Source organism: Rattus rattus, chromosome 2, assembly GCF_011064425.1.
Source record: "Rattus rattus isolate New Zealand chromosome 2, Rrattus_CSIRO_v1, whole genome shotgun sequence".
Lineage (NCBI taxonomy): Eukaryota > Metazoa > Chordata > Mammalia > Rodentia > Muridae > Rattus > Rattus rattus.
Genome location: NC_046155.1, coordinates 174,144,495 through 174,171,016, shown reverse-complemented (window position 1 = coordinate 174,171,016; position 26,522 = coordinate 174,144,495). Strand labels below are relative to the sequence as shown.

The window sequence follows — 26,522 nt, the reverse complement described above, 5'->3', positions numbered from 1 at the left end:
GACCCAGGTTCAAGTCCTAGTGCCCACTGGTGGCTCACAACTATGCACAACTCCAGTTCCAGGAGACCTGATATCCTCTTCTGTCTTACCTGAGCACCAGGAACTTGTGTGGTACACAAACATACATGCAAGCAAAACACCTATACACCATAAAGTAAGTCTTTGAGGTTTTTTGGTGTTTTTTAATTATTAATTTTAAATAGATGATACTGGATGGGGTAACTCCAAAGTAACGAGAAGGGTTCTTAGAGGCAGATGTACTTATAGTTGAACAAGACTCCAGAAGCTTAGAAAGAGGTAAGCATGTGACAGAATGAGGGGGCAGAAACATTACATGCACCCTAGACAACGAGCAGGAGGAAAACAGGAGCCTGAGGTACACAGCTGCACACAGGTAGATTTGCCTGCAACCTGATGATCTATTAAGTGGACTTTTCTCTGGGGCTTTCACATAAAGCTTGCCTGTCAGTGTGAGGCACAAGGATGCTCATTTTAGGTATTCAGTTTCCGGTCACTCTCTAAAGTGGCAATAGGTGACAGAAGCATCTGGGGGCTGGAGATGTTTCTGAATTGGGATCTCCTACACTGCATGAAATCAGGGAAAGCAGACAGAGCTCTGTGAATTGGAGGTCAGCCCGTTCTATGTAGCAAGTTCCAGGGCAGCAAGGACTACATAGTGAGATCCTGTCTTAAAAAGAAATAAATTAGGGCTGGAGAGATGGCTCAGCGGTTAAGAGCACTGACTGCTCTTCCAGAGGTCCTGAGTTCAATTCCCAGCAACCACATGGTGGCTCACAACCATCTGTAATGAGATCTGGTGCCCTCTTCTGGTGTGTCTGAAGACAGCGACGGTGTTCTTATATATATGATAAATTAATCTTTTTTTTTTTTTTGTTCTTTTTTTTTTTGGAGCTGGGGATCGAACCCAGGGCCTTGCGCTTCCTAGACAAGTGCTCTACCACTGAGCTAAATCCCCAACCCCGATAAATTAATCTTAAAAAAAAAAAAAAAAAAAGATTAAAGTAGCTGAACCATACAGATCTTCCTCCTTTTGGTAAGTTGGGTCTTGTCTTTGAGTACCCTCAAGTGGGAACTGCTAGTTAGCATCTTAACCTCCTCTTGTAAGCTAACTTCATCTAAGGTCCTCCACTGGGACTCTTATTATCCAGGGTAAAGTCCAAAACTCAGGTCTTTTGTCTACAAAGCAAGCCTCACCCTAGTGGGCCTAGGCTGTCTCCAAAATACAGACATCTTGTTCTTTTTGTTTCCATTTCACCTAGGGAACAGACACTCAAAATACCCCAGGGAAATTGCTTCTTGATTCAAGACAGATTGGAGGCTGGAACAACCCCTGGCAAGATGCAGTGTGAGCAAAAAGGGACAATTTAGGAAGGGAGGAAATGGGAGCTCCTGAGTTGGGGAAGGGTAGTTTAAAACCCCAGAAAAGCCTTTTAGACTGCAGTTTAAGGTGGGGCCCAGAGGAGGCCCAAGGAAGAAGTAGAAAAAGGAAACTGGTCAGATCCTGCTCTCTCCAAAGTTTACCATAAGAAATAATAGTATCTAGACAGAAATTAAAGACAACAAAGGGGGGTGGAGACGAATGTGTGCTGGAGGAGAAAGCTGTTGGGGAGGAGCTTTCATATGTAAAAACATTCCTGTAGCTCTGAGCAAGAGCTGCAATTTAAGGTAGAGATCTTCCTTTATTACCTCTCGTGGTTTCCACACCACATCTGGATCTGGATCTGGGGGTGGGGATAGGGGTATGTTATTCTCACTCTAGCCTTTGCACCACGTAGCGACAGCTTTCCCTTCCTGAGAGCTTCAGCTTAGAAGGTTTCCCCACTTACTGGAATGTGACCTTATTACCTGCTGTTCAAACAGGAATCCCAGGAGGTCTAGTCTCTACTCGATTCTCACTAATCTAAAGTCACCTTGAAGTAGTGGTTTGGGGCAGTACCTAGATGTGAAGTTAGACAATATAAGGTCTTGATATCTACTCTCTTAGTCCCTGTCACCTTCCCTTGGGCTCCAGATCCTCCAAAACATGAAAAGTTCTTTTTAATTAGAAAAAACAAATTATATTGCCAGTTAGGGTCGGGATTGGAGGGGTGAGGCGGTATTGATGGTGGCACAAATGTTTCGTGCCAGCACTTACTTGGGCTGGTAGGCTGTAGGCAGATCTGAGTTTGAGGCTAAGTCCACAGAGCTAGTTCCAGGACAGCCAGGGCTACATACCTGTCTCAGAAAACCAAAATAAGAAAATTTTTAAAAAATGAAAAAAAAAATCCATGAGTAATCTATAAGTACTTGCCTGTATCTATGTCTGTGCACCCCGCAAAAACTTGGAGGCCAGACGAGGCCGGAACTGGAATTACAGACACAGCAAACCATCATGTAGGTATTTGGAATTCAACACCAGTTCTCTGGAAGAGCAGCCAGGATTCTTACCCACTGAGCTACCTTTCCTGAAACTAAGACACTTAGCTTATGTGCTGCTGAGTGTTGAACCCAAAACTTCATGCAAGCATATGTGTGTGTGTGTGTGTGTGTGTGTACTTATCACATTTATTTGTTGTGATAGGCCACACATGCCATTGAGTGCTTGTGGAGATCAGAGGACATTTTGGGGGAGTTGGTTTTACTCAATTTAGGACATCAATATCTAGACAGCTGATTTTTTTTTTTTTTTTTTTTTTTTTTTTAAATAAAAGGATTCAGGGTTGGGTTGTGGTGGCATGCCTTTAATGTCAGAACTTGAGAGCAGAGATATGTGGATTGCTGTGTGTTGTAGGCCAGCATGTGGTTATGTGGTTGCTGGGAATTGAACTCAGGACCTCTGGAAGAGCAGTCAGTCTTAACCACTGAGCCACCTCTGCAGCCCCTTCTCTGCCTCTTTCTTTGCCTGCCATTTATAGGAACCTCTATAGGACCCATGGATGAAAAGCCATGCATACCTAAAGACTTACTGGAAAGCAGTGTAACAGCCCACGCTGCAAACGCAGCACTTAGAAGGAGGAGGGAACAGAGCTGGGAGTGGTGGTGCACAACTTTGAATCCTAGCACTTAGGAGGCAGAGGTAGGTGGGCCCCTGAGTTCAAGGCCAGCCTATTCTACAGAGTGAGATCCAGAACAAGAGGACCACACAGAGAGACCCTGTCTTGAAAACCCAGAAGAAAAACCAGCCTACCCACCCACCCACCCACCCAACCAATCAACCAAAACAAAATCAAGTGGAAGTAGAAGGATCAGACATTGAAAGTCATCCTCAGCTAAATAGCAAGTTCCAGGCCAGCCTAGGATCTATGAAACCCTATCTGAAGAACAAATAGATGAGGCTGGAGAGATGGCTCAGTGGTTAAGTCCCCCTCCAGAGGACTGGGGTTCAATTCTCAGCGCAGACATGGGAGCTTATGCCTGTCTGTAACTCCAGGTCTTAAGTTTCTGACACCCTCACACAGACAGAACCTGAAGGCAAAATGCCAATGAACATAAAACAAAAATAAGTTCTATGCTAAAAAACAAACAACAAAACAAAACAAAAAAACCAACCAAACAAAAAAACCAGGCTGGTGAGATGGCTCAGTAGGTAGGCTCAGTAGGCAAGCCTGATCACCTGAGCTTGATCCCCGGGACCTGTAAGTTGTCCTCTGACCAATGCACCCCCACTCTCACAACAAGGTAAGTACATAAATTTAAACTTAAAAAAAACAAAAACAAAAACAAAACTTGCTGAGCTTCGGGCTATGTGCTCTTGGCTTACAGTCCTTCACCAGACATTGGCTAACAGCTGCTGCATCTGATGTGTGCCCTAATGTCGGCAGGTGCCAGCCTGACCTTCCTCTACACTATCAGGTATCCCCAGGCACTGACAGGACACATCCCTGGGCACCTCTTTTAGTAAACAGAAGCAGATAATCCTGTGTTGCTCAGGGATTTCATTGCAATTAATTGAAAGGCGCTGTTTTTCACATTTTAGCATCTAATGATCAAGCAGTGTTCTGTAAGCAAGCTGCAGTGCCATGTGTCCCTGAGATTCTGTTCCCTCAGGGAAGGCAAGATTGATGCCAGGTTCTCTAAGTGACTTTGACTACAAGGGAGCAAGCACCAAAGCATCGTGTGGAGTCAGGAGATATCTATATCTGTATCTATATCTATATATCTATATCTATCCTAGCTCACTTATTTTCATTTTTTAATTTTTTCAATTTATTTTTTATTTTCTTAGTACTAGGGATCAACTGAACTTACCACAGCCCACCACCCTATTTGCTCCCCCGCACCACCCCCCTGCGCCACCCCCCCAGCTTTCTCCCAGGCTCTCACTGTAGCCCAGGCTAGCTTAAATTTTTTTTTTTTTTTTGGTTCTTTTTTTTTTTGGAGCTGGGTTCTTAACCCAGGGCCTCATGTTTTCTTGGCAAGCGCTCCACCACTGAGCTAAATCCCCAAACCCTTAGAATTTAATCTGCAGCTGAGACTGACTTGAATTTGGGGGTGACCCTCTTACCTCAGCTTCCCACTGCCCCAAGTACTGGCATTACAGATGTGTGCTGCTTTGGCTATTTCTTTTTTGTTTGTTTATTTCTTTGTTTTTAGGTAAGGCTCAGGTTGGCCTCCAGTTGAGGATGAGCTTGAACTGCTGATTCTCCAGTCTCAACTGCCCAAGTCTCTTGGGAGATAATATCTCAGCAAGTGGTTCAAAATTGTCTAGAACTCAATGTGTAGCTCAAGGTTCTTCTGCCTCAGTCTCATGAATGCTGGGATTACAGTGTGTGCTCCTGTGCCCAGCACCTTGAGCAGTGGGCATAGAACTCTGGGCCTTGTCATGCTGGGCAGGCAACTCTATTCCAAATCTGGCCTTCTCTCTAGTTTCTTTAGTGTGTGGATAGGGATCATGGATTCAGTGTGTTAGTTGGTGAACTGAGTGATTGTCCAGGCTAGTTTTCATGTCAACTTTACACAGGCTAGAGTCATTTGGGAAGAGAAAACCTCAGTTGAGAAACTGCCCCCACCAGACGGACCTGGAGGAAAACCTTGTTTTGTTTCTTTGAGATTGGCCGTTTCTATTATGTAGACCAGGCTGCCTTTGAACTCACGGAGATCTACCAGCCTTTGCTTGCTGAGTGTTGGAATTAAAGGTGAGCACTACCATGCTAGGTCTGTGCGGGATTTTAAAAATTAGTGATGGATGTAGGAGAGTGCAGATGGGTATCGCTGTTCTTGAGCAGGTGGTTTTGGGGTGTATGAGAGAGCAAATTGAGCCAGAGGCGGTGCTCCACGCCTTTAATCCCAGCATTAAGGCAGAAGCAGGCAGATCTCTTAGCTGGAAGTTAGCCTAGTGTACAGAGAGAGTTCTAATACAGTCAGGGCTACACAAAGAAACCCTGCCTCTGTCTTGAAAAACCAAAAATAACTAAACATACAAAAGGAAAGAAAGAAAGCAAGTTGAGAGAGCCATGGGGAGCTGGCAGGCAGCACTCTCTCACAGGCCCTGTGTCAGTTCCTGGCTTGAGGTTCCTGGTACTGCTTCTGTAGCTGACAGATGGACAGACATCTGTAAAATGATACGAACCCTTTCCTAAGTTAATGTTGGCCATGGTGTTGTCACAGTGTAGAAACCTTAACTAAGATAGCAGTCAAGCCTCTTTCTGTGGATGCTCTCTATTAGCATGGATGTAGATGAGTACACGTATACACTGTGGTGCTCACATGGAGGTCAGAGGACAACTCTGTGGAGCTTTTTCATCCTTCCAATCTTTAATGAAGCTTGTTGAACAAAGGGCTTTGACCCTCTCCACCTTCTCCAGCATATATAGATTCTTCTTTTCTTTTCCCCTTGAGACAGGGCTTTTCTATGTACTCCTGGCTGTCCTGGAACTCATTCTGTAGGCCAGGCTGGCCTCAAACTCAGAGATCTGTCTGCCTCTGCCTCCCTAGTGCTGGGATTAGAGGTGGTGTGTCATTACTGCCCAGATAATTTTCTTAAAAGAGATTCAATTTTTTGTTGTTGAACGATTTATGTTTGTAAACATGAATGAATTTATGTGTGCCGCATGAGTGCAGGCTAAAAGGGTGTTGGATTCTCTGGAACTCAAGCTGCAGGTGATTGTAAGCCACCACACAGGTGCTGGGAATTTACTTCTAGTCTCCCATATGAGCAGTAAGCACATTTAACTTTTAAACTGTCTTTTAAGCCCCAAGATATCCAAATCTTTCTTAGTGGAAAGTCTCTAGGAGTAGACTTGAGGCCTTTACAGTTTGTACATTTTTGTTTTGAGACAGGTCTCTATTATGTAGTTCTGGACGTTTTGGAACTAGCTTTGTAGACCACCCTGGCCTTGAACTCACACCTTGATCTACCTGCCCCTGCTATCAGAGTGCTGGGACTAAAGGTATACAGCCTTGCCACCACACCCAATCTATGTTTTAAAGATTTTTTATAATTTTATTTTATGTGTATGGCTGTTTTGCCTGTATGTATATGGGTACCACATATGTTGTATTTTATGAGAGAGAGGTGGGGGGCAGGAATATGTTAGATAGAGCGAGGTATGGTGAGGTGGGAGGCATTTCTTCCCCCGAGGTACCAGGCATACGATAGGTATAATATGGAATAGAGGTTATTATTTAGGGCATGGGAAGGGAGTGGGAAGGGGGGGGGGAGAGAGAGAGAGAGAGAGAGAGAGAAAGAGAGAGAGAGAGAGGAGGGGAGAACAAAGAAGAGGAAGAAGCGGAAGTGGAGGAGGAGAGGAGGCTGGCCGGGAACACGTGGAGAAAAGGGGAGCAGGAAGAAGGAAGTCAGAGAGACTAAGAGTAAGATAGAGAGGAAGGGGCAAACGGCCCCTTTTATCGTAAGCCAGGCATACCTGGCTGTTGCCAGGTAACTGTGGGGCAGAGCCTAGAAGGAATGCTAACAAGTGTGCTTGGTACCCATAGGTCACAAGAGGATGTCAGGTCTCCTGGAACTATAGTTGTTTGCTACCATGTAAATGATGGGACCAAATCTTGCTCTCTGCAAGAGCAACAAGTGCTCTTAAACTCTAAGCCATTTCTCTAACCCCTTGCCACCAGGACTAAGTTAGTAATGTCTAGTACATTATCAGTATTATTATTACTGGTTGTTGTGGCAGAGTATGTGTCCAATTTGACTTCACTATGTAGCACAGGCTATATATACTTGGACTCATACTCTTCTACAAGTACCTGCATCTGTCTGTCCTGCCTCAGAGTTTAGCACCTGTTTCTGTCTACATTCTCTTTCCTGTTTGGGGACAGTGTCTGGATAGTTTTCTACCAATATCTATGTATATTTATTTTTTAAATTTCACTAGGCATGGTGGTGCGTGCCTTTAATCCAGCACCCAGGAGGCAGAGGCAGGTAGATCCCTGTAAATTGGCTAGCTGAGTCTACAGAGTGAATTCCAGGACAGCCGAGGCTGTTACACAAAGAAACCGCCTTGAAAAACAAACAAACAAGCCCCAAAAGAAACAAAAAATTAAATTACATCTGTTAAATGTGTAGTGAATACACACGCATGTGCCTCAGATTGAGCATGGAGTCCGGATAATCTGAGGGGGTTGGTTCTTTGCTTCCACTTTGTGGGTCTTGGTGTTTAAACTCGGTGGCAAGTAGTGCCTGTGTTCATGAGCCACCTCTTTGACCTCTATCGCCACTCTCTCCCACATTTTGCCGTGGTGGTTCGGGTGTGCTGAGGATACAGTTTAGGGCTTTGTACAGGCTAGGCAAGCAAGCGTTCTGCCACTCATTCAAATTTCCAGTCCCCATCCCTTATTTTCTTTGACCTTGTGTCTCTGGTATCCTAAAGTCTGCTCTTGTGTCTCTGGTTTCCTAAAGTTTAGGTAGGCTTGGTTCACAGGCACCCTACCCTGGTGAGTCTGGCCTCAGCAGTCTGTGAGGCCGTGAAAATATTCGCAAATATTTCTACAGGGCGCCCGCACACCCCACCCCCCCGTGTTTGCTTTGCCAGCTTCCAGATTATACTATCCTTTTCAGAGGTAGAAGTGAGAGTCCAGAGGCTGGGTCTGGTGGGGGCGTGGCCCGCCGAAGGGTGAACGCAGAACTGCTGAGGAAGGAACAAAGGCTGGGGCGGGGCAAAACCTTGGGCCCCCAGCATGATTGGGAACAAAGGCCACACCCGGGACAGTGGCGGGACACTCCTCGCCTCTCCGCTGCCACGTGGGTGAACACCTGGTTCTGCACGGAGGAGGGAGACTCTTGTTGAGAACCCCAGAGTTGCTTGTGGGCAACTCACTCTAGCCCAGACCCAGACCGTACCCAGTACACTGCAAGGCTGCAGAGGCATCCACTCAGCACGGCAGTAGAATGGCAAGGGGGACAGGTTGCCTTTTTAACAATGATCCTGCATCTGAGATGAACCGCTTCACCGCTCTTGATCCTGCTATTCTTTTCCTTAAATCAAATTCTTCAACCAAGGTCCTGCTCCTCATGCAAGATTATTCCCCAGGTCTTATTTCTCCCTCAGATAAGATTCATCACTCAGATCCAACTTTTATTCCTTCGCGTTAGATGTTCAGTTCTCCCACCTCCAAAAAACCCACTAAAACCAGAATAGCAGAGGACTAAAACAGAAGAGGCTTTCGAAAGACTGGGCAGAATTTTACAGAATGGTTTCTCAGTACCTCTCTGTGATCTGCGGTTTGACTTGGACAACTTTCCGCTTCCCGAGTTTAACAATAAAAAAAAGTTTGGGTTAAGACCGCCTCCAGGCTCGGCGGGAACTTCCTGCCAAAGACCCCCCTCACCCCCTCCACCTGGGCTCGGTCTCTGTGCTCAGCCGTGGCTCCGCCCTCTTCGGATTGTCCCGCCCCTCTTCGCGGACTATAGGCCAAGCTGCGGCTGCAGACGTCGCCACGCCTGCTAAGGAGGCGGGGCCTAAGGTACGGTTCTGCGCGACTCGCGCTTTCCAGCACGCGAGGAATAAGCCTCGGTGCACTGTACGGTGGGCATGGGAGACATCACGCACGTACTCCGCGGGTGAATTTCCTACCGGTAGTCTTGCTATCCTGGACCTAGAGGGGCGGCTGCGAGTAGAAGGGAGGGCCCTGGCGCGTGCGTAATCTGCCTGCGCCCCGCCCCCAGGCTGCGGTGCCCAACGCGCGTGCGCGACGTCGTCGGCGCCAGATATTTCTGTCCCGCCTCCAGGCCGCGGCTCTTTCTGCGAGCGGCGCGCGGTCGGGCGGTTGTTCGCAATTCTTGCGGCGCGAGTCTCAGCAGCAAGGGAGGAGGCGGCGCGGGTGGCGGCGCCGTCGTCTGTAGAGAGGCCGGCAGCCAGCGGCTTGGCCGCATCTCGGCAGCGCCTGGGGCGCGGCGGGCGTCGGCCCAGGAGACGCGTGGCGGCGCTCGGCCTCGCGGCATCGGCGGCTGCCTGGCCGTTGGCGGCGAGCGCACTTGCGCCTGCGCAGCGGCTCCAGGTGCCCCTCCTCCCCTGGGCGGCCCCCCAACCCCCGGCGGCGTGTGAATGGCGGCCTCGGCGGCGGCGGCGACTGCAGCGGCCTCGGCCGCGACGGCCGCCTCAGCGGCCTCTGGTAGCCCAGGGTCGGGAGAAGGCTCGGCGGGCGGTGAAAAGCGCCCCGCAGCCTCTTCAGCCGCGGCGGCCTCGGCATCCGCGTCGTCCCCTGCGGGGGGCGGTGGCGAGGCGCAGGAGCTTTTGGAGCACTGCGGCGTGTGTCGCGAGCGCTTGCGGCCTGAGCGGGATCCTCGGCTGCTGCCCTGCCTGCATTCGGCCTGTAGTGCCTGCCTTGGCCCCGCTACACCCGCCGCAGCTAATAATTCGGGGGATGGCGGCTCGGCGGGCGACGGCGCTAGTGAGTACTGGGTGGCCAGGTGCCCCTCCCCCCTCCTTGAAGCCCGTGCTCGGGACTGCGCCTGTGCGAGAGTATGGGGGCCCGGGTAGGGTTAAGTAGGCCTGCTGGTTTAAGAGGGGGCGGGGAACGGGTGCTGGCGGCTTGCAATGCCGGTTACCAGGTCTGGACACCGAGATGCAGACTGTGGGGGGAGACGTCAAGAAAGCTGAGTGTCTGGCTCGACTTTTGAGTGGGGGGCATAGCTTAGGTGAGCATACAGTTTTTTCACACATTCTTGTCTTGGCAGTGGTGGATTGTCCAGTGTGCAAACAACAGTGCTACTCCAAAGACATCGTGGAGAATTATTTTATGCGTGATAGTGGCAGTAAGGCCTCTTCTGATTCCCAGGATGCTAACCAGGTATGTCCTTTGGGATATCTTGTTGAGAGAGGGAGGCATCTTTTCTGAAGCCTCTCACCAGCTTAACTAGTTTGGATAGTATGTTCATAACAGTCTGAGTCTCTGGAAGGGTAGTACAGATTTGAATACATTATATAAAATTTAGTTTGTGTTTTCTGGGAAGTAAATAGAGGTCCGTTGGATAGTTCTGCCTGTTCTAACCCCCGCCTTTACTTCACTCACAGTGCTGCACTAGCTGTGAAGATAATGCCCCAGCCACTAGCTATTGTGTGGAGTGCTCTGAACCACTGTGTGAGACCTGTGTGGAGGCTCACCAGCGGGTGAAATACACCAAGGATCACACTGTGCGCTCCACGGGTATGTTGAAGATTTGAAGGCTGTTGGAACTGCCCTTTCTTGGTTGACTAAAGTGCATACTTGCAGGATGGGACAAGGTGTTTTTTTAGGAACCTGACACAACTCAAAAATGCTTTGATTCTGGAGCAGACTTTGGATTTGGAGGTCTAGTTGGAAAGGGAAAGGCCACAGGCAGAGAGGGTGTGTAGGGTTATTTAACACCTGCTACAAGTCAATACTAGGGATTCAACTAAGGTCATCTTGGAAGTCTCCAGGGGAAGGTTGTAGGTCCTGGTGGTGGGTCGATTAGCATAAGCAGCTAATGAAGGCAAGATGAAGTGACTTGGATTTGGATGTTCTCTGGCACCTGGCTTTAGCTGCTGAAAAAGGGCTTTTGAACAGGGAGAATTTCTTGACAAGTTAAGACTCTTAGGCCATTGTTTAGGGTGAGTCCTGGAGTAATTTAGCAGCAAGCCTTCAGCATCTTCCTAACTAAAGCTTATGGTCAGATTGATACCTTGTTTTCTGGGTTTGGTCCTGACTGATGTGATGGTGAGTTTCTTCCTACTTGGAAGACATTGTTAAGGTGGTAGTGGAAGGCAGTTGCTAAGGCGGGTGTGAGAAGTCAGGAGTGATAGGAAGAGGACTGCTCTTACTAGTGGTATGTAGTTTGGGCTTGGTTAATACAGCCTGGATTGGAATAGCATTGGGGAGAAAAGGGACTGATAGGTCAGTCCATACTTTTCTATTTTGGTGAGACACTGCTCAGGTTGGCCTTGGACCCCTCTCCAGTTTCTGTGTATAGCCCTGGGTGTCCTGGAACTCTGTATAGGAGGCTACCCTCTCAGATTTGCCTGCCTCTCCCCTGGGATTAAAGGTGTGTACCACCTGGTTTTGCCTTGAACATTTTATGCCCCTCCCACAGCTCCAAAGTGCTGGGATTAAAATAGGCATTTGGAATGTGCATGTTCCCCGCCCTTTTTTGTTCATTTGTTTTTTCGCTTTTCAAGACTGGGTTTCTCTGTTACGCCCTGGCTATCTTAGAACTTTTTTTTTATATATTTTTGAGGCAAGGTCTGTATATAATCCTGTTCTTTAACTCACTAAGCCAGGAATCAGGGTGGCCTTCTTGCAGAGATTCTACCTACCTCTGCCTCCCCAAGCGCTGGGTTTAAAGTTGTGAGAAGTTGTGACCCACCAGGCCTTTTTTGTATAGGTAGAGGATAGCTCAGCATATAGTTCCTACTAGTCCATCTGGCCTGTAACTCACTCACTGCAAATCAGATTGGTCTCAAACTCAGATCTTTGTTTTTTTCTTTTTTGCCTCCTGAGTCCTGGGACTCAGGACTTTTGAGCATTTCACTGTAGAATCAAGTCTTTTAAGATTTTAGGAATGTGAGTACACTGTAGCTGTCTTCAGACACACCAGAAGAGGGCATCGGATCTCCATTACAGATGGTTGTGAGCTACTATGTGGTTGCTGGGAATCGAACTCAGGACCTTTGGAAGAGCAGTCAGTGCTCTTAACCACTGAGCCATCTCTCCAGTCCAACAAGTCTGTTTTTTAATTCACCATATGCAGTTCAAGCTTACCTTGAACTTGTGATCATTCTGTTTCCTGGGTACTGATAATATGATTAGTATTTTTTTTTTCTTTTTTCTTTTTTTCGGAGCTGGGGACCGAACCCAGGGCCTTGCGCTTGCTAGGCAAGTGCTCTACCGCTGAGCTAAATCCCCAACCCCTAGTATTTTTAACCATAAGTGCTGGTGTTAAGTACTCTGAGCCATCAGGACCTTGTTTATTTGGGAATGGTTCATTGGCAGATGGAAAGATAACTGAGAAATGGTAAGGAGATTGTCTTTTCATAAGCTTGTTTTTATTCCTTATAATGGTCTTAATAAATGGGCCAGGGTTTTGGGAAAAGCTGGAATAGGGTCATAAGGGGTTTGTTTTCTTTGCTGCTTGAGTTGGAGGTGACTAAGGGCAATTCCTATTTCTTAGGTCCTGCTAAGACTCGAGATGGAGAACGAACAGTCTATTGTAATGTGCACAAGCATGAACCCCTTGTGCTGTTTTGTGAGAGCTGTGACACGCTCACTTGCCGGGACTGCCAACTCAATGCTCACAAGGACCACCAGTGAGTCTCAAGGCGTAGGGGGTTGTTGGATACCATTTTGGATGCAGGCTCACTTTTTTTTCGTGGTCTCAGGTACCAATTTTTGGAAGATGCAGTGAGGAACCAACGTAAACTCTTGGCTTCACTGGTGAAACGTCTTGGGGACAAACATGCCACACTGCAGAAAAACACCAAGGAGGTTCGAAGCTCGTAAGTTCCGGTGCCAGGGCTATTGGGGTCCCAGGGCAAGGTTTCTGGCTTGACTTGACTTGTCCATTAGGATCCGCCAGGTGTCTGATGTGCAGAAGCGAGTGCAGGTTGATGTCAAGATGGCCATTCTGCAGATCATGAAGGAGCTGAATAAGCGGGGACGAGTTCTGGTCAATGATGCCCAGGTAAAATTTAGTGCTGAAATGGTATTGGTCTGCTTCTGCTGGTGGCTGACATGACAGTATCCAGGGTGGAGAAGGATCCTTCCTAGTGCTCTGCTTTCTTTAATGAGGCTGTTTTCCTTGACTTGCAGAAGGTGACTGAGGGTCAGCAGGAACGTCTGGAGCGTCAGCACTGGACCATGACCAAAATCCAGAAGCACCAGGAACACATTTTGCGCTTTGCCTCTTGGGCTTTGGAGAGTGATAACAATACAGCCCTCTTGCTCTCTAAGAAGCTGGTGTGTAGTGGTGGGCTTCATTATTCAGCTAGGTGGCCCCTCAGCACCTTGGGATCCTGTAAGTTGCCAACTATGCTCATGTGCTACATTTTTGTCCCATTAGATTTATTTCCAGCTGCATCGGGCCCTCAAAATGATTGTGGATCCTGTGGAGCCTCATGGTGAGATGAAGTTTCAGTGGGATCTCAATGCTTGGACCAAGAGTGCTGAAGCCTTTGGTAGGTTACTTAGTCCTTTGCTTTTTTTTTTTTTTCCTCTCAACCATGGGAGCATTCAAAGCAGTATTGTGCCTAATGGGGTTTCTCTTTTCTTCAGGTAAGATTGTGGCTGAGCGTCCTGGTACAAACTCCACGGGTCCTGGGCCCATGGCTCCTCCAAGAGCCCCAGGCCCCCTAAGCAAGCAAGGTTCTGGCAGTAGCCAGGTGAGCTGGGTAGAGAGAGGAACCAAGGAGAGGGAATGAGGGCCATGGGGGTTTACTTATCCCTGCTGATGGCACATGTTCTGTTCTGTCTTTAGCCCATGGAAGTACAAGAGGGCTATGGCTTTGGGTCAGGTAAGTAGCTTTGCCTAGGAAATTGGGCTTGGTAAGTACCCTCCCTGTCTTTGTCTTTTCTGCCAACTCTTTTGTTTTCTGAGCAGATGATCCGTACTCAAGTGCAGAGCCACATGTATCAGGCATGAAGCGGTAAGTATGGCAACCCATTGAAGTAGCAGGGGGTACAGGATTGGTGTGGTAGGGATGCATGTGAGCTCATGACAAGATATACTAACAGGTCCCGCTCTGGTGAGGGAGAAGTAAGTGGCCTCATGAGGAAGGTGCCACGTGTGAGCCTTGAACGCCTGGATCTGGATCTCACCTCTGATAGCCAGCCACCAGTCTTCAAGGTCTTTCCTGGAAGCACCACTGAGGACTACAATCTGATTGTTATTGAGCGTGGTGCTGCTGCAGCAGCCGCTGGCCAGGCTGGGACTGTGCCACCAGGAGCCCCTGGTGCCCCACCCCTGCCTGGCATGGCCATTGTCAAGGTAAGCCTGTCTTAATTACATACAGGATGATGCTTAGAGAGTGAAACCTGCCACCCTAGATTTTGATATTAACACTCAAAACTGTCTTGCAGGAAGAAGAGACAGAAGCTGCTATTGGAGCCCCTCCTGCTGCCCCTGAGGGGCCTGAAACCAAGCCTGTGTTGATGGCTCTGACTGAAGGCCCTGGTGCTGAGGGACCTCGTCTAGCTTCACCTAGTGGCAGTACCAGCTCAGGCTTGGAGGTGGTAGCTCCTGAGGTTACCTCAGCCCCAGTAAGTGGGCCAGGTATCCTGGATGACAGTGCCACTATCTGCCGTGTCTGCCAGAAGCCAGGTGACCTGGTCATGTGCAACCAGTGCGAGTTTTGCTTCCACCTGGATTGTCACCTCCCTTCCCTGCAGGATGTTCCAGGGTATGTGTGAAGCCAGGCAGAATCAGATAGATCGTGGAGGGTTGGTTATCATCTTTTACAACTCCTATTATTCTTCATCCTAGGGAGGAATGGAGTTGCTCACTCTGCCACGTGCTCCCTGACCTAAAGGAGGAAGATGGAAGCCTTAGCTTGGATGGAGCAGATAGCACTGGTGTGGTAGCTAAACTCTCACCAGCCAACCAGCGGGTGAGGGCCGAATGCACATGTATTGGGTGGCCCAGTAGCTAAGGCCTTCTGTGCTACAACTCTCATATCTCTTGTCTGTCTAGAAATGTGAGCGTGTTCTGCTGGCCCTTTTCTGCCATGAACCGTGCCGCCCCTTGCATCAGCTGGCTACTGACTCTACATTCTCCATGGTGAGTAGTCCCAGAATAGGAGAGGTTGCAGGTGTCAAGAAGTTGGTAGCCCCACTCAATGTCTGTTGTCTCTCCCTGCAGGAGCAGCCTGGTGGTACCCTAGACCTGACCTTGATTCGTGCTCGCCTCCAAGAGAAGCTGTCACCTCCTTATAGCTCCCCCCAGGAGTTTGCCCAGGATGTGGGTCGCATGTTCAAACAGTTCAATAAGCTGACTGAGGTGAGCCTGCAGAATGAAGTGGGGAGGGGGCAGCAGGGGGAAGAAAAGTCAGAACCCACTCACCAGTGTACTCTTAATTGGACCAGGACAAGGCAGATGTTCAGTCCATCATCGGCCTGCAGCGCTTCTTTGAGACGCGAATGAATGATGCCTTTGGTGACACCAAGTTTTCTGCTGTGCTGGTAGAACCACCACCACTGAACCTTCCCAGTGCTGGCCTAAGTTCTCAGGAGCTGTCTGGTCCTGGCGATGGCCCCTGAAGCTGGGGCTCTTGTGGTCAGCCCAGTCCAGCTCTGGTCTCTGTATTTTCAACCCATACCCTGTCCTTCCTCTGGTGGCCTGACTACCTGTTCTTGCTGGCCCCGTCCCTCAGTCCCTCCTCACAAAATGGTTTTTACTTCTGTGGATTTAATAAAAACTTCACTGAGTCAGTCGCTCATTCCTCAGCTGTTTGGGGACTGTTCCTGAGGACTTAGACTCTGCCTGCATGATACTCTACAGGGGACCTTACCTCATTTGGCAGGGTGAAAGATTTATTTGTACAAGTCTCTGGTGAGACTTGGAGTTCTCAGGTGTGCAATATGCCTCCCAGTGGCCAGATAGCATATTTAGACCTGCAGCTACTCAAAAGCTTAACACTCAAATTGGGTTGTGTGTAGATTTTCAAGGGGTTCTTGTTTTTACAGAGTCTGGCTATCCTGGAAACTTATAAACCAGGCTGGCCTTTAACTCAGATTTGTCTACCTCTAGGGTGCCAGGATTGAAGGTATGCATTAACACTTGAATTATTATCCTTGCTATGTCCCATAACAGCACCACATCTCAGACTGGGTAGACAGTCACCAGCTTAAATCTCATCTGTTGTCATGGATTGTTAGTATTAAACACCTCACTGAATGTGTTAGATGGAGGTATGCATTATCTGGATGCTGCCAGCCCACTTTGGTCACTGGTTTAAGTTACATACTAACTGGTGTCTCTAGTGCTAGTTAGTTGTGGGGGAGCCTGTACCTGATTGGTAGCTCTCAGCCCTTTGTATTAAGCAGAATCCTCTTCACTCCAACCTGGAATTTGGGTCTTAGTGTAACTAGTCACAAGCTCAGCCTTGGTAAGTTAGTGTTCAAATTTCTTTATTACAGGGGGGACAGGATGAAGATCCTAGGCATTGAGTCCAGGTGGAGTGTTCAGTCCCTGCGAAGGTTCTTGAGCCTCTCTTCCAGGTCTGCATCAGCATCAGCCAGGGCTGAGGCTGTGGCCTCTGCTTTCTTTCCACCAGCAGCCACACTGAGTGAGCCTCCAGTGGAGGGGAGGTCTGCAGAGAGAGTTGAGGGTCAAGGGCTGTGGTTGAGCATTGGGTGGGAAAATAGGTGGATTTGGAACACTCACTTGACAGCTCATCTGTGAGGCTCAGTCCCAGCTCATCCAGTACCTGGGACACAACAGCATCACTAGAAAAAGAAAAAACTTGTCAGGTCTATCAGTGGTTAAGGGGCCTGGTAAATATTCTTGCCTTCCTGTTAAAAGTCCCACACCTCTCCTCTTCATCTTCCTCATCACCCATTGCATCATCAATGGCATCATTCATCATTTCTTCCTTCATGTCCATGATCTCTGCCTGCCGTTCAAACTCCATCATGATCTTCTGGATCTGGGGTAATTTTAGCTGGAAGAAGCAGGGAGGGTGAGTGACCTGCCTGAAGGTCAATGGGGATGGGAAAGTGGATTGGGAGGGACAAACCTGTCTGTTCATGGTGCCCATGGCCTTAGTAACACCCTTCATGGCTTGTGCCATTGAGTTGTTGGATTTTAGAGTTTGTATCTTGAGGGACACAGCCTGGATATTGGCCCGCATCAACACGAACTTGCGCACATATCGCCGGGTACGCACCAGGTCTTTTGCCATGATTCGAACAGCATCCTGCCGAGTGGGCAAGAGAAGGATGAAGCTGTGAGGTTATACTTTTTAATTCCTGCTGTGGTCCAGAAAACTTATGGAAGATCTCTTCTCTCCTCTTCAAAATCTCACCCTTCACTCATGTAGCCTATTGACAAGTTCTGCCTCAATCTCCCTTAATGCAGGGACTATTAATATTAACCTAGTCCTGACATGTAGGAATATGCACATAAAAGGCCTAGGCTCAGTCCCTATTTCTTTTGATCTCCAGGATATCCACAACCTTTTTACTCCATTTTGACTTCTAGACTATCAAGAATGACTTTGGGCCAGGGATATTTTGTGCCTTGCCCAACATGCACAAAATTCTGAGTCTGCCACTGAATAAAGTTCACCTCAGGTTGTATCTAGAATCACCTATTCAGGGTCTAGCTTCTACTTCCTACCTAAATGTTGCAGGCGCCCCCCCCCCCCGGAAATAACCATCTCTGATCCTCATTAGCCTAAGGCTGGTTAACTCTTGCCTATTCATCACAGCTTATACTACAATTGTGTCTGGTCCACCACCACTCTTCAGCTCTTTTGTTCTCTGTTTGCTATTTGGCTTGGTAACATTTGGCTGTTGTCTGCTTGATGGCCAGCTTTTCTGGAAGCTCATTTGTACTATCTGTGAAGGGGTTTTCCCTGACACCCCAAACTGGGAAATTCCTGTTCACCATTATACTTTGCTCAAAGCACTCTGTTTCACTGTTATCCTTCCAACAGTGTCTGAGATGACATCTTGCTTTGTGTCCCAGCCCCTGACCACTAGACACTTACCATCTGGCCTTGCTTTGCCATCTTTTTGATGTCTGCAATGATTTTCTTTTCCTGGGTTTCTAGTTTTTGTCGTTCCCTGTCCAGCTCTCTCATGGCTCGGTTCAGGGCCCTCTGGTTTTGCCGAAGTAGTTCCTCTGGCGTCTTCCGGCGCCCAAACAACAGGTCCATGGTGGTAGGACTCCACCAGCAGGTCTAAGACAGCCGTCAGACCTAGCTGTAGGATGTAGGGTACAGGGCCCAGGGCAGCAAAAGACAGAAACAGTCTTATAAGAAGATAGGGTGTAGAAACAGGTACGCTTGAGTAGCCAGTGAGAACAGGCGAGAACTAGTTATAGATATATTGACTCAGGCACAGTTCCTTTACTCTTTCCATGGACGATGGGGCAGGCCTGTTTCCGACTTAAGGGTGTGGTTCCAGGGAACCAAACCTGAGTGGGCACGCCAAGGTGATTGAGTACTGAGGAGGGGTTAGTTGTGAGGCCCCCTCGACAAGGGAGGATAAAATGGAGTAGGTTCTAAAATGTAAGGTGGAAGTTGGGCCCTAAGGTGGGGTAATGGACATGAATACCAAGGAAACAAAGCTCTCCGGGATAGAACTGACATTCTATGCTCAGGACGTGACAGGGACACGGAGCAGGTCTTGGGTGTTGAGCCTGCATACCGAGAGCAGGCAGAGGTGAAGACCTCGATGTGGGCAGGGACAGGCGGACCGCACGGCATCCGATGCTCCAGCCTAAAAGCCCTCCTACGCTGCCGCCCAAACGGGACCTGTGGCTCAGCAGAGACCACTCACCGGAGCCGAGAGAAGGATGGGCTTCCGCTTCCGGGTCACGCCCCTTTCCCTCCGAAGTCTGGGGACTCCACCAACGACAACCCCTCGGTTCGGTAGCCTCTGCTGCGGCCGCCGTTTCCGGATTAAACGATCTGACGTCACACGACCCACCCTCTCCAGGAATGCTGGGAAGTGCTAGTACGCACGCGCACAGCCAGCCACAAAAGCGCATGCGCAAAGGACCCCGCACCTCAGCAGAAGGTACAAGCCCCACCCAAGCCAGCATCGCAGGCCCACGGCGGGAGCGCAGCAGGACTGGCTTTTCATTCTGGAAGGCCCATACACCACCCAGTTTTGGGCAGATCATTTATTGTATCTTAGCAAGTGCCTGGCAGGAACCAAATTGGCGGGCCCACACATGGCATAAAGGGGCAAGCCTGGAAATGACTTGTAGGCTCCCTTATGTTGGTGTAAGGGCCAGGAGCTGAAATTAGCCGATTCTTCCATTGCTTGCGCCTCATCCCAGTGAGTGGTCCCACCCAACCCAAGGCCACAAATTTATCTTCATTATTGACGCTGGTGGACCTCACTTGTACCTCCCACCCCACAGAAGGAAGAGGCAGAGGCCATGCAGTAACATTCCCCTTTAATAGCCTGGTGGGACCTCCAGTGGTGGTGGGGTGGGTTGCTTGAGCCTGGTGACCCAGGCCCATTGCCCACTTACCCCACAGTCAAGAGTGGGGGGTTGGACAGCACCCAGCGGGAGGGGGGGGCGCTAAACAAGCCAATTCATTTCCCATCGCTGAGCAGGTCGGGGGAGGCAGCACCGACCATAATCACGTGGTGGTCAAAAAAAATAACTAGGGGCAGGTGACAGGGAGGAGAGGCAAGGCCAAGGCAGGGGCCAAGGCTACCCCACACACCCTACCTGGGCCCCCAATAAATATTTGCAGGGGATGCCTGGGCCAGTAACCCTGGCAGGGATGGGTAATTGCTAACCCTATTTCAGGCAGCGCTCGAAGTAGGTGGACCCGATGTAACCACCTCTCATGGAGCGCTGCACGTTTTGTTCAAACAGCCGCCGATTGTTCTGCAGGACCTCGGCAGCCTCCTTGTTCAGTGGGTCCTCGGGGTTGGGCTCCTGTGGCCAGTACAAGTGGAAGTCAACAGGCAAGAGAGGCAGAGATGGCCAACAAGCCCTCAGCCTCAAATGTCTATGCCTACTTACCAAGAAGAGATACTGCAGGCCATAAATTATGGAGTTTATCGTAAGGACTGGCTTCCAGTCCTCTCTGTGGGCAGAGAGCATCAAGGTTATCAGGGGCTGGTGAGTGGGAGGTTGCCACAAGCCCTGCTAACACGAAACAGGTCAGGCCCATAGAAGGGCCATTAACATTGAAGAGTGAGGGGGAAGATGTGGAACAGGGCAGGTCATGGAGAAAGCCAAGGTCAGGTCACTAGAAAAACAACTTGAAAAGGAAGACAGAAACTCAGACTGACCATAAAGGCAAGGACAGAGATGGATGCAGCATCCACAAAGGCTGAGAGGATTCCTAGAAGGCAAGCCTTGGGAGGGAAAGGAAGGCAGTGCCCTCACCTGAGGATGTTGAGGCAGACGTTGCCCTCGAGGTCAATGTTGGGATGATAAACCATTGTTTCACACTTCACCTTGGGAGGGTCATGTGGGTAACCCTGTCCCACCTGGCTCCAGAAAAAAGAGAAATGAGATGGGAGGGTGTTTTGGCTATGCCCCAGTCTTCTCCACAGAGCTACCTTTGCACACTGGAAACTCACCTTAAAGCTGAACACAAACTTGCCGCTCTTGTAAAAGCCCTGTAAGAGGAAGGGGGAAGAATGCATAAAGATCCTGCTCTTAGGGGGCCACCCCTGGACTGTTCTTGGGAATCCTGCCATGTTTTACTCTTACTTCATCAGGACAGATAACCAGTTTGAAGTTGAGGAGGTCGTCTGGGTCTGAGAAGCTGATGTCACACGTCTTGGGCAGGTTCAGCTCGTTAATGTCTAGGTTTGCACAGCAGGGAGAGGGAGAGAAAACAGGTAGAAGAAAGGAGGTAGGTCTGGACATGTGTCAGTAGAACCCCCAAGGTCTCCTGGACCTGAGGTGCTCTTTGTGTGCTGTGCTTTAACTCACTCCATAGGACTAACTACTCTTTCCACTTTTCAGTCTCTACTCTTCTGGATACACGGTATCCCACATACAAGCATTTTCAAGTGTAACTGGATGCCCATCTCTTGGGAAAGGGCAAGCCTTTATCCCCCAACCCCAAGTCCTCCACAAGTTCCCAAAACACAGTCCCCAAGAACCTCTACTCCTATAACCCTTACTTCCAAGAACCCCTGAGTACCTTAAACCTGAAGTTCTCTATCTCTAGTCACTATCTCCATTCACGACTGTTTACCAGTTCACCACTATTCAAGGACCATGACACCTCCCCCCACAACACTAAGTTCAACCTTCCCATCAAGTATCCAGCCTCCACTGTCCTCCCTCTTCTCCGGATTACTCCACGTTCCCATCTGATCCTTGAGATTTCTAGCATGGTAGCTTAAATTGACCCACACTTTTTTTTTTTTTTTTCTTTTTTTTTTTTTTTTTTTCCTGTCATTTTCTCTACCCCCTTCACCTCAAACTCAAAACCACTCTGCTTGAACCCCTGGACTTGAATCCTGGACCACCAGCCCCAGTATAAAACACTAAACCGTCTCCTACTTATCCCTAATTCGTAACCTTCACAATCTTCACGGCCCGTCACCCAGAGCAAAGTTCCCCTCTGACTCTCCAAACTATACCCCTCCCCTAACAGATTCCGGGTCCCTAACACTCCAGGCCCAAGTATCCCAACGCCCCATACTCGGCCCCAATCTCTGACCCTCCCTAGTGACCGCACCCCCCCGTCCCGTATCACAACCTCGAACTCTGACCCTCGATACCAAATATCAGCGGCGGCAATTTCACGCCACGGTCCCTGACCTCGCACGCAGGGTCCCGACCCCTACCCTTCTGAATCCGCAGCTGCGCCGCCGACGCCTTCTTGCTGCTGCCCTTGGTGCCGCCAGCCGACTCCTCCTCCTTCTTCTGCTGCTTCAGCGAGAACAGCTTGATCATCCTGCCGCCGCCGCCGCCGCCGCAGCCGCCGCCGCAGGGGCCAGGACCCCAACCACCCGGCCCCCCCGCCGCCGCCTGCGCCGCTTCCGCTCCTCGGACCCGCTACCGCGGCCTCCTCCGCTGCCGCCCGCCCGGCCTGCCGCGCTGCTCCGCGCCCACCGCACGGCCCGCCTCGGCTCCCGTAGTCCGGCTCTGGCCTGGCTTAGCACCTCGGGTGTGTTCGGAAGTGCTCGGGAGGACTCGGCTATCCTCGGCCCCGCCCCTGCTACGGCCCCCGCGCCCTCCTCCCCCTCTTCCGCTCGGGTCTTGTGAGTCCCCGCTGCGGCTGCGGACGCCGGCCTTTACCGGTCCGCCGCTCTCCCGCCTACTTGCTCCCTTTGCTAGGAGGCTGCGGTGAGGTGGAAGGAGGAGGCGGCAGCCGCGCTTGCGGCGGCAGGGTACCGCAGGGTACCGGTGGAGGCTCAGCTTCCGTGGCAGGCGCGGCTTCGATGCGGAGGTCGGCAACGGCCTCGGGCACCCCGCCGCTTCGGCACTTTCCGTCGTCTGTCCGCTTCGGTTTTTCCTGGCTCGGCTGCGCTCTGCGCCTGCGCAACTCTTGGAGCGTCCCCACCCCACCCCCCTGCTTGCTCCTCGTTGTAGTTTGAGGTTCGGTGTTCTTCGGTTAAGCTCGGGTATTTCCGTTTGTGGAGGTGACTATTTGGCGGTCCAGCGGGTACTTCCTGGGATGCGCACCCAGTAGAGTAGGAAGCAGTGCTTGCAACCATTCAGGCAGGTAGTGGCTGTTTGACTCTCGGTGGTTCTATTCAATATTGCACTTATGCGGATCTCAGCGGGACCAGGTTACCAGGTTAGACTGGATCCTTGCTCTCTGAGGGCTCAGCAAAGGCAAAACCTGGACGTTGTAAGGAACGTTGCCTAAGGGTGCAGAAGCAAGCTCCTCTTTAATCCCACCGCAATCCCAGATCCAGATTGATGGGAACTAGTTTAAAACTCGAATTGTGGGGTTGGGGATTTAGCTCAGTGGTAGAGCGCTTGCCTAGCGAGCGCAAGGCCCTGGGTTCGGTCCCCAGCTCCGAAAAAAAAAAAGAAAAAAAAATAAAACTCGAATTGTTCTGGAGGCTTGAGGTATCAAGTTGGCTTGAGAACAGGCGTTCAGGGCTGGAGAGATGGCTCAGTGGTTAAGAGCACCAACTGCTCTTCCAGAGGTCCTGAGTTCAAATCCCAGCAACCACATGGTAGCTCACAACCATCTGTAATAAGATCTGATGCCCTCTTCTGGTATGTCTGAAGACAGCTACAGTGTACTCATATATAATAAAAATAAATCTTTAAAAAAGAGAGAGAGAACAGGCGTTCAGGGACACCCTAGGCAACACATCGAGACCCTTGTTCCTTAAACAGACGTGAGCAACCGTGTAGTTCTAGGGTCCAAGGTTGACGTTGGTATAGGTAGGGCTTACGACTGCGATCTAGAGACCAGCAAAAGTGGCACTGTGCTTCTTGATTAACCTATGTTCAGTGAGCTTGCATCCAACCACAGTTTAGGGTGCTTGGGAGGCAGAAGGAAATAATAGCTCAGGATGGGCCAGTGACTCTGGCTGTCATCTAGGAAACCAGAAGCCAGAGTCGCTGTTGAAAAACATGACCGGAACAGGTTAGGACTATGTTCTGCTCTTATAAAGGCTCTTTGCTGACTGACAGCGTTTGCACCACCCAGCATGACACAGTTCTACATTCCAGACTTGATACATAACACCCTTGCCGGCTAGCCCATTTTGAGACCCAAGACAAATCACTCTAGAACTGTTCATTACTGTTTTCTCAGCTATCCTATTCTAGGCTGATTATTTTTGTATATCTGCTGTTTTTCTGGCTTGCTTTCTTCCAGATAGAATCCATCTCTGTAGTCCAAACTCAGCATGTAGTCAAGGTGGATCTTGAACTAACGTTTTGTTCCTGTTGTCTCTGTTTCCTGAATGCTGTGTTTACAGGTATATCCCTCCATTTTTGATCCTTCCAAAGTCCCATGGCTGTGGCTACATGGGGCTCGGCTAATCTTTCTGGTCCTGTAGTTCTGCTGACTGGGGTAGCACTCGCCTGCCTGTGTTCTTTCACTACCCTTCGGATTAGATTCTAAATTCTTCTTATCTTGGCTCAGGATCTTTGGCAGTCCGTGAGGCAGGAGAGATCAACACTGAAAATTATGGGGACTTAAGGAAGGAATAGAGCCTCTGACTCTGGGGCCTGGTTGAAGCTGATTTTTCCCTTAGAGAAGTAGGAATGCCAGTACAATTAACAACTGCTTCAAGGATTTTCTCCCCTCTCAGCTGTGGACCTAGAGCTACCTTCTAACCTTTTCAAAGAGGAAAGGAAAAAGGTTTCTTAGCAACCATTTGGAATGTAACTTGAGAGCCACCAAAAGTATCATAGTGAATGCTAATACTATTGAGGTTATTATCTCTTGAGGGTCCTATATGTACTACCTTCCCTCATTCTCCCTCTGAAGACATAATAACCATACTTGATTATATGTTGTCTCTTTCTGAGCACTTCTCTCATGCTTAGTGCTTATATTAAAATATCCATACTTTGCTTTTTACTAGCCAGGGTTGAAATTCTTTTCTGCACTGGAGCCACGAATCTCAGTTTGTCCTGAGTCCAGATCTTTTAAGATTAGGGGTATTCCACAGGTTGCTAGGGGTTGCCTCATGGAGCTGTGTCTCTGTCCTCTCACAGCTGACAGTCGGAGGAAACAAGAGAGTATCATAGGGATCGGGGACCCACTTGTTCTGCACAGGATCAGCCTCTCTGTAACTTGGTTTGGCTTGTCTACTTAACCTTGAAGCTAGGTCCATGTTTGGAGTGTCACGATGAAGTAGTGAGAACAAGTAAAACTATCCGCACAAAAGTAGCTTAGACACACTGCCCTTAAAATGGAATCCTGGAGATGCCAAGGCCAGAGCCAATCTGACACAGCTACCCAGAGAAAGGCCTTAACTGTGGCTTAGGGCCCAAGCTGAGTCATGTTACATTGGGCTCCTTTGACTACTTGCACCCCAGTACCCCTCGGGAAGAGGGGAACAACTGTGTCAAAGTCATAGCCAGTGAGATGGAAAGGAAAATGGCTATTGCAAAGGAGGCAAATGTCACGGGGCACCAAGCCTGAAGTGTTCAGGGTCACGTCAACTGTTGTCAGCTCTATTTCCTGTGACTTCCTGCTGAATGCACTCCTTCTGAAGACTTCTCTGAAGGAGACCCTTGTAGAGCTGTGAACAGAGTCATGTCGAAGGAGCCTGTGAGTGGAATGCAGGGAACAAATTCTATAGTATAGAGCAACTGGTCCTGGGCCTGCAGCCTGTGTTCTATAATTTGGGAGTTTCACACATCCTTTCTTAGTACCTGTTGGCTGCAAACCCATGGGGGTAGGAAAAGCTTGATATGTCTGAACTTCTAGGTTAAACCTCCCATTTTGTATCATGGCCACCTCCTATGTTCACTCCTCCATGCTCCCACAGGCAGGAGGAAAGCTTTGCCTGCTTGTGATAGCTTGAGGGGTTGGGGACAGGGTGCTGCTAGGATGAAAGTGACTGGGCAGTGGGTTTGGGCACAGGGAAGCACTGTCATGGGAATTGGCTTAAAGCAAGATGGATGGCTTGAGAAGTAGGCAATCCTCTGGAGGCCCATGCCCTCCCAAGGCTCTGGAATGTGGTTGTAGTGTCAAGGGAAGACACCATGAGAGCCTGTCTCCTGAAAAAGGCTGAGATACCAATTAAATTCCTGTCTCTGAGCTCTAGACTTGTCTCTCTGGGCTTCACCATAGGGCAGAGGCCTTCAAACCTCCTGTTCTGAGAGACAAGGTGCCACGGGGTGTGGGAAGGATGCCACCAGGGCACAGCAATCTCTACCTGGCAGCTAAGGCCTTTCTAATAGAATTCTATGCCACCCTGAACCAGGCCTTTGAGCTCCCTGGAGAAAAAGCCCTAAAGGTTCTTCCTCAGGATTTTTCACTTTGGGACAGGATGCTCAATGATCAAAGCTCCCAAATGGCTGCTCCTAAGTTCCATCTCCTTCACAGTACACGTTTACGCACTGGGAAGTTGCTTACAGATCTTCACTGCTAAGCCCGATCACTTTTCTGAGTTCTACCTCAAAAAGCTTTGGATACCTTCAAAAGTCCTATCTTTGTTCTTGCCCTGGTATTATGGACAGTCTCACTCTCTTTGATGATAATTCCAGCCCTCAGCTCCCATTCGGCTGATTGCTGACACCCATTGCTGAACCTGCTTGCTTTCTGGGGACCCTGACTCAAATGGCATAGTTCTTACTCTTCCTCTCTTTACTGTTCATCTCTCTCCTCTCAGCAGCAACCACGATTTCTAGTTTTCCTGACTTGTTTTTTCTTTCTAACTCATAAAAATAGGCCTCAAAACCTAATGGGGGCGGGAGGTGGGGGGAGCACACCCATGGCCTGGTGAATACTAGCCTATCAATAAACTTTCTGACTCTGGCA

General features: G+C 49.4%; 3 protein-coding genes across 5 annotated transcripts; 1 reads left to right on the top strand and 2 right to left on the bottom strand.

Annotated features, from left to right (window-relative positions):
• Positions 1 to 9,219: 9,219 nt before the first annotated feature.
• Positions 9,220 to 15,839, top strand: Trim28 (tripartite motif containing 28). The gene is made up of 17 exons (XM_032894454.1): positions 9,220 to 9,843; positions 10,130 to 10,242; positions 10,467 to 10,599; positions 12,581 to 12,716; positions 12,789 to 12,905; positions 12,976 to 13,090; positions 13,219 to 13,365; positions 13,469 to 13,583; positions 13,681 to 13,787; positions 13,883 to 13,919; positions 14,003 to 14,051; positions 14,140 to 14,392; positions 14,485 to 14,804; positions 14,888 to 15,011; positions 15,095 to 15,181; positions 15,263 to 15,400; positions 15,487 to 15,839. The coding sequence occupies exons 1-17, from the start codon at positions 9,498 to 9,500 to the stop codon at positions 15,658 to 15,660; spliced, it is 2,511 nt and encodes an 836-aa protein (XP_032750345.1). The 5' UTR covers positions 9,220 to 9,497; the 3' UTR covers positions 15,661 to 15,839.
• A 670-nt stretch (positions 15,840 to 16,509) lies between these two features.
• On the bottom strand, positions 16,510 to 19,393 carry Chmp2a (charged multivesicular body protein 2A). 3 transcript variants are annotated; one of them, XM_032894451.1, is made up of 6 exons: positions 18,775 to 18,923; positions 18,114 to 18,327; positions 17,139 to 17,318; positions 16,933 to 17,063; positions 16,787 to 16,848; positions 16,510 to 16,712 (listed from the first exon to the last, which is right to left on the bottom strand). In XM_032894451.1, the coding sequence occupies exons 2-6, from the start codon at positions 18,279 to 18,281 to the stop codon at positions 16,585 to 16,587; spliced, it is 669 nt and encodes a 222-aa protein (XP_032750342.1). In that variant the 5' UTR covers positions 18,282 to 18,327; positions 18,775 to 18,923; the 3' UTR covers positions 16,510 to 16,584. The 3 variants fall into 3 exon arrangements, with proteins under 3 accessions (XP_032750342.1, XP_032750340.1, XP_032750341.1); XM_032894450.1 differs by having other exon boundaries at positions 16,514 to 16,712; positions 18,907 to 19,033; XM_032894449.1 differs by having other exon boundaries at positions 16,933 to 17,318; positions 18,907 to 19,393.
• A 119-nt stretch (positions 19,394 to 19,512) lies between these two features.
• Ube2m (ubiquitin conjugating enzyme E2 M) lies at positions 19,513 to 22,584 on the bottom strand. Its single transcript, XM_032894453.1, has 6 exons — positions 21,904 to 22,584; positions 20,813 to 20,907; positions 20,680 to 20,718; positions 20,483 to 20,586; positions 20,114 to 20,177; positions 19,513 to 20,026 (listed from the first exon to the last, which is right to left on the bottom strand). The coding sequence occupies exons 1-6, from the start codon at positions 22,010 to 22,012 to the stop codon at positions 19,886 to 19,888; spliced, it is 552 nt and encodes a 183-aa protein (XP_032750344.1). The 5' UTR covers positions 22,013 to 22,584; the 3' UTR covers positions 19,513 to 19,885.
• Positions 22,585 to 26,522: the final 3,938 nt, after the last annotated feature.

Bases quoted from the DNA above. Each gene is read 5' to 3' on its own strand.
- Trim28 (XM_032894454.1), top strand. From the start codon at position 9,498: ATGGCGGCCTCGGCGGCGGCGGCGACTGCAGCGGCCTCGGCCGCGACG. The intron at 13,366-13,468 runs GTGTGTAGTGGT...TTGTCCCATTAG, and splicing joins TCTTGCTCTCTAAGAAGCTG to ATTTATTTCCAGCTGCATCG. The intron at 14,052-14,139 runs GTAAGTATGGCA...ATATACTAACAG, and splicing joins CATGTATCAGGCATGAAGCG to GTCCCGCTCTGGTGAGGGAG.
- Chmp2a (XM_032894449.1), bottom strand. From the start codon at position 18,281: ATGGACCTGTTGTTTGGGCGCCGGAAGACGCCAGAGGAACTACTTCGG. The intron at 17,319-18,113 runs GTAAGTGTCTAG...CCCACTCGGCAG, and splicing joins TGGCAAAGCAAGGCCAGATG to GATGCTGTTCGAATCATGGC. The intron at 16,849-16,932 runs GTGTGGGACTTT...TTCTTTTTCTAG, and splicing joins GAGGAAGATGAAGAGGAGAG to TGATGCTGTTGTGTCCCAGG.
- Ube2m (XM_032894453.1), bottom strand. From the start codon at position 22,012: ATGATCAAGCTGTTCTCGCTGAAGCAGCAGAAGAAGGAGGAGGAGTCG. The intron at 20,178-20,482 runs GTGAGGGCACTG...CTCTGCCCACAG, and splicing joins GTCTGCCTCAACATCCTCAG to AGAGGACTGGAAGCCAGTCC. The intron at 20,027-20,113 runs GTAAGTAGGCAT...TACTGGCCACAG, and splicing joins GCCTGCAGTATCTCTTCTTG to GAGCCCAACCCCGAGGACCC.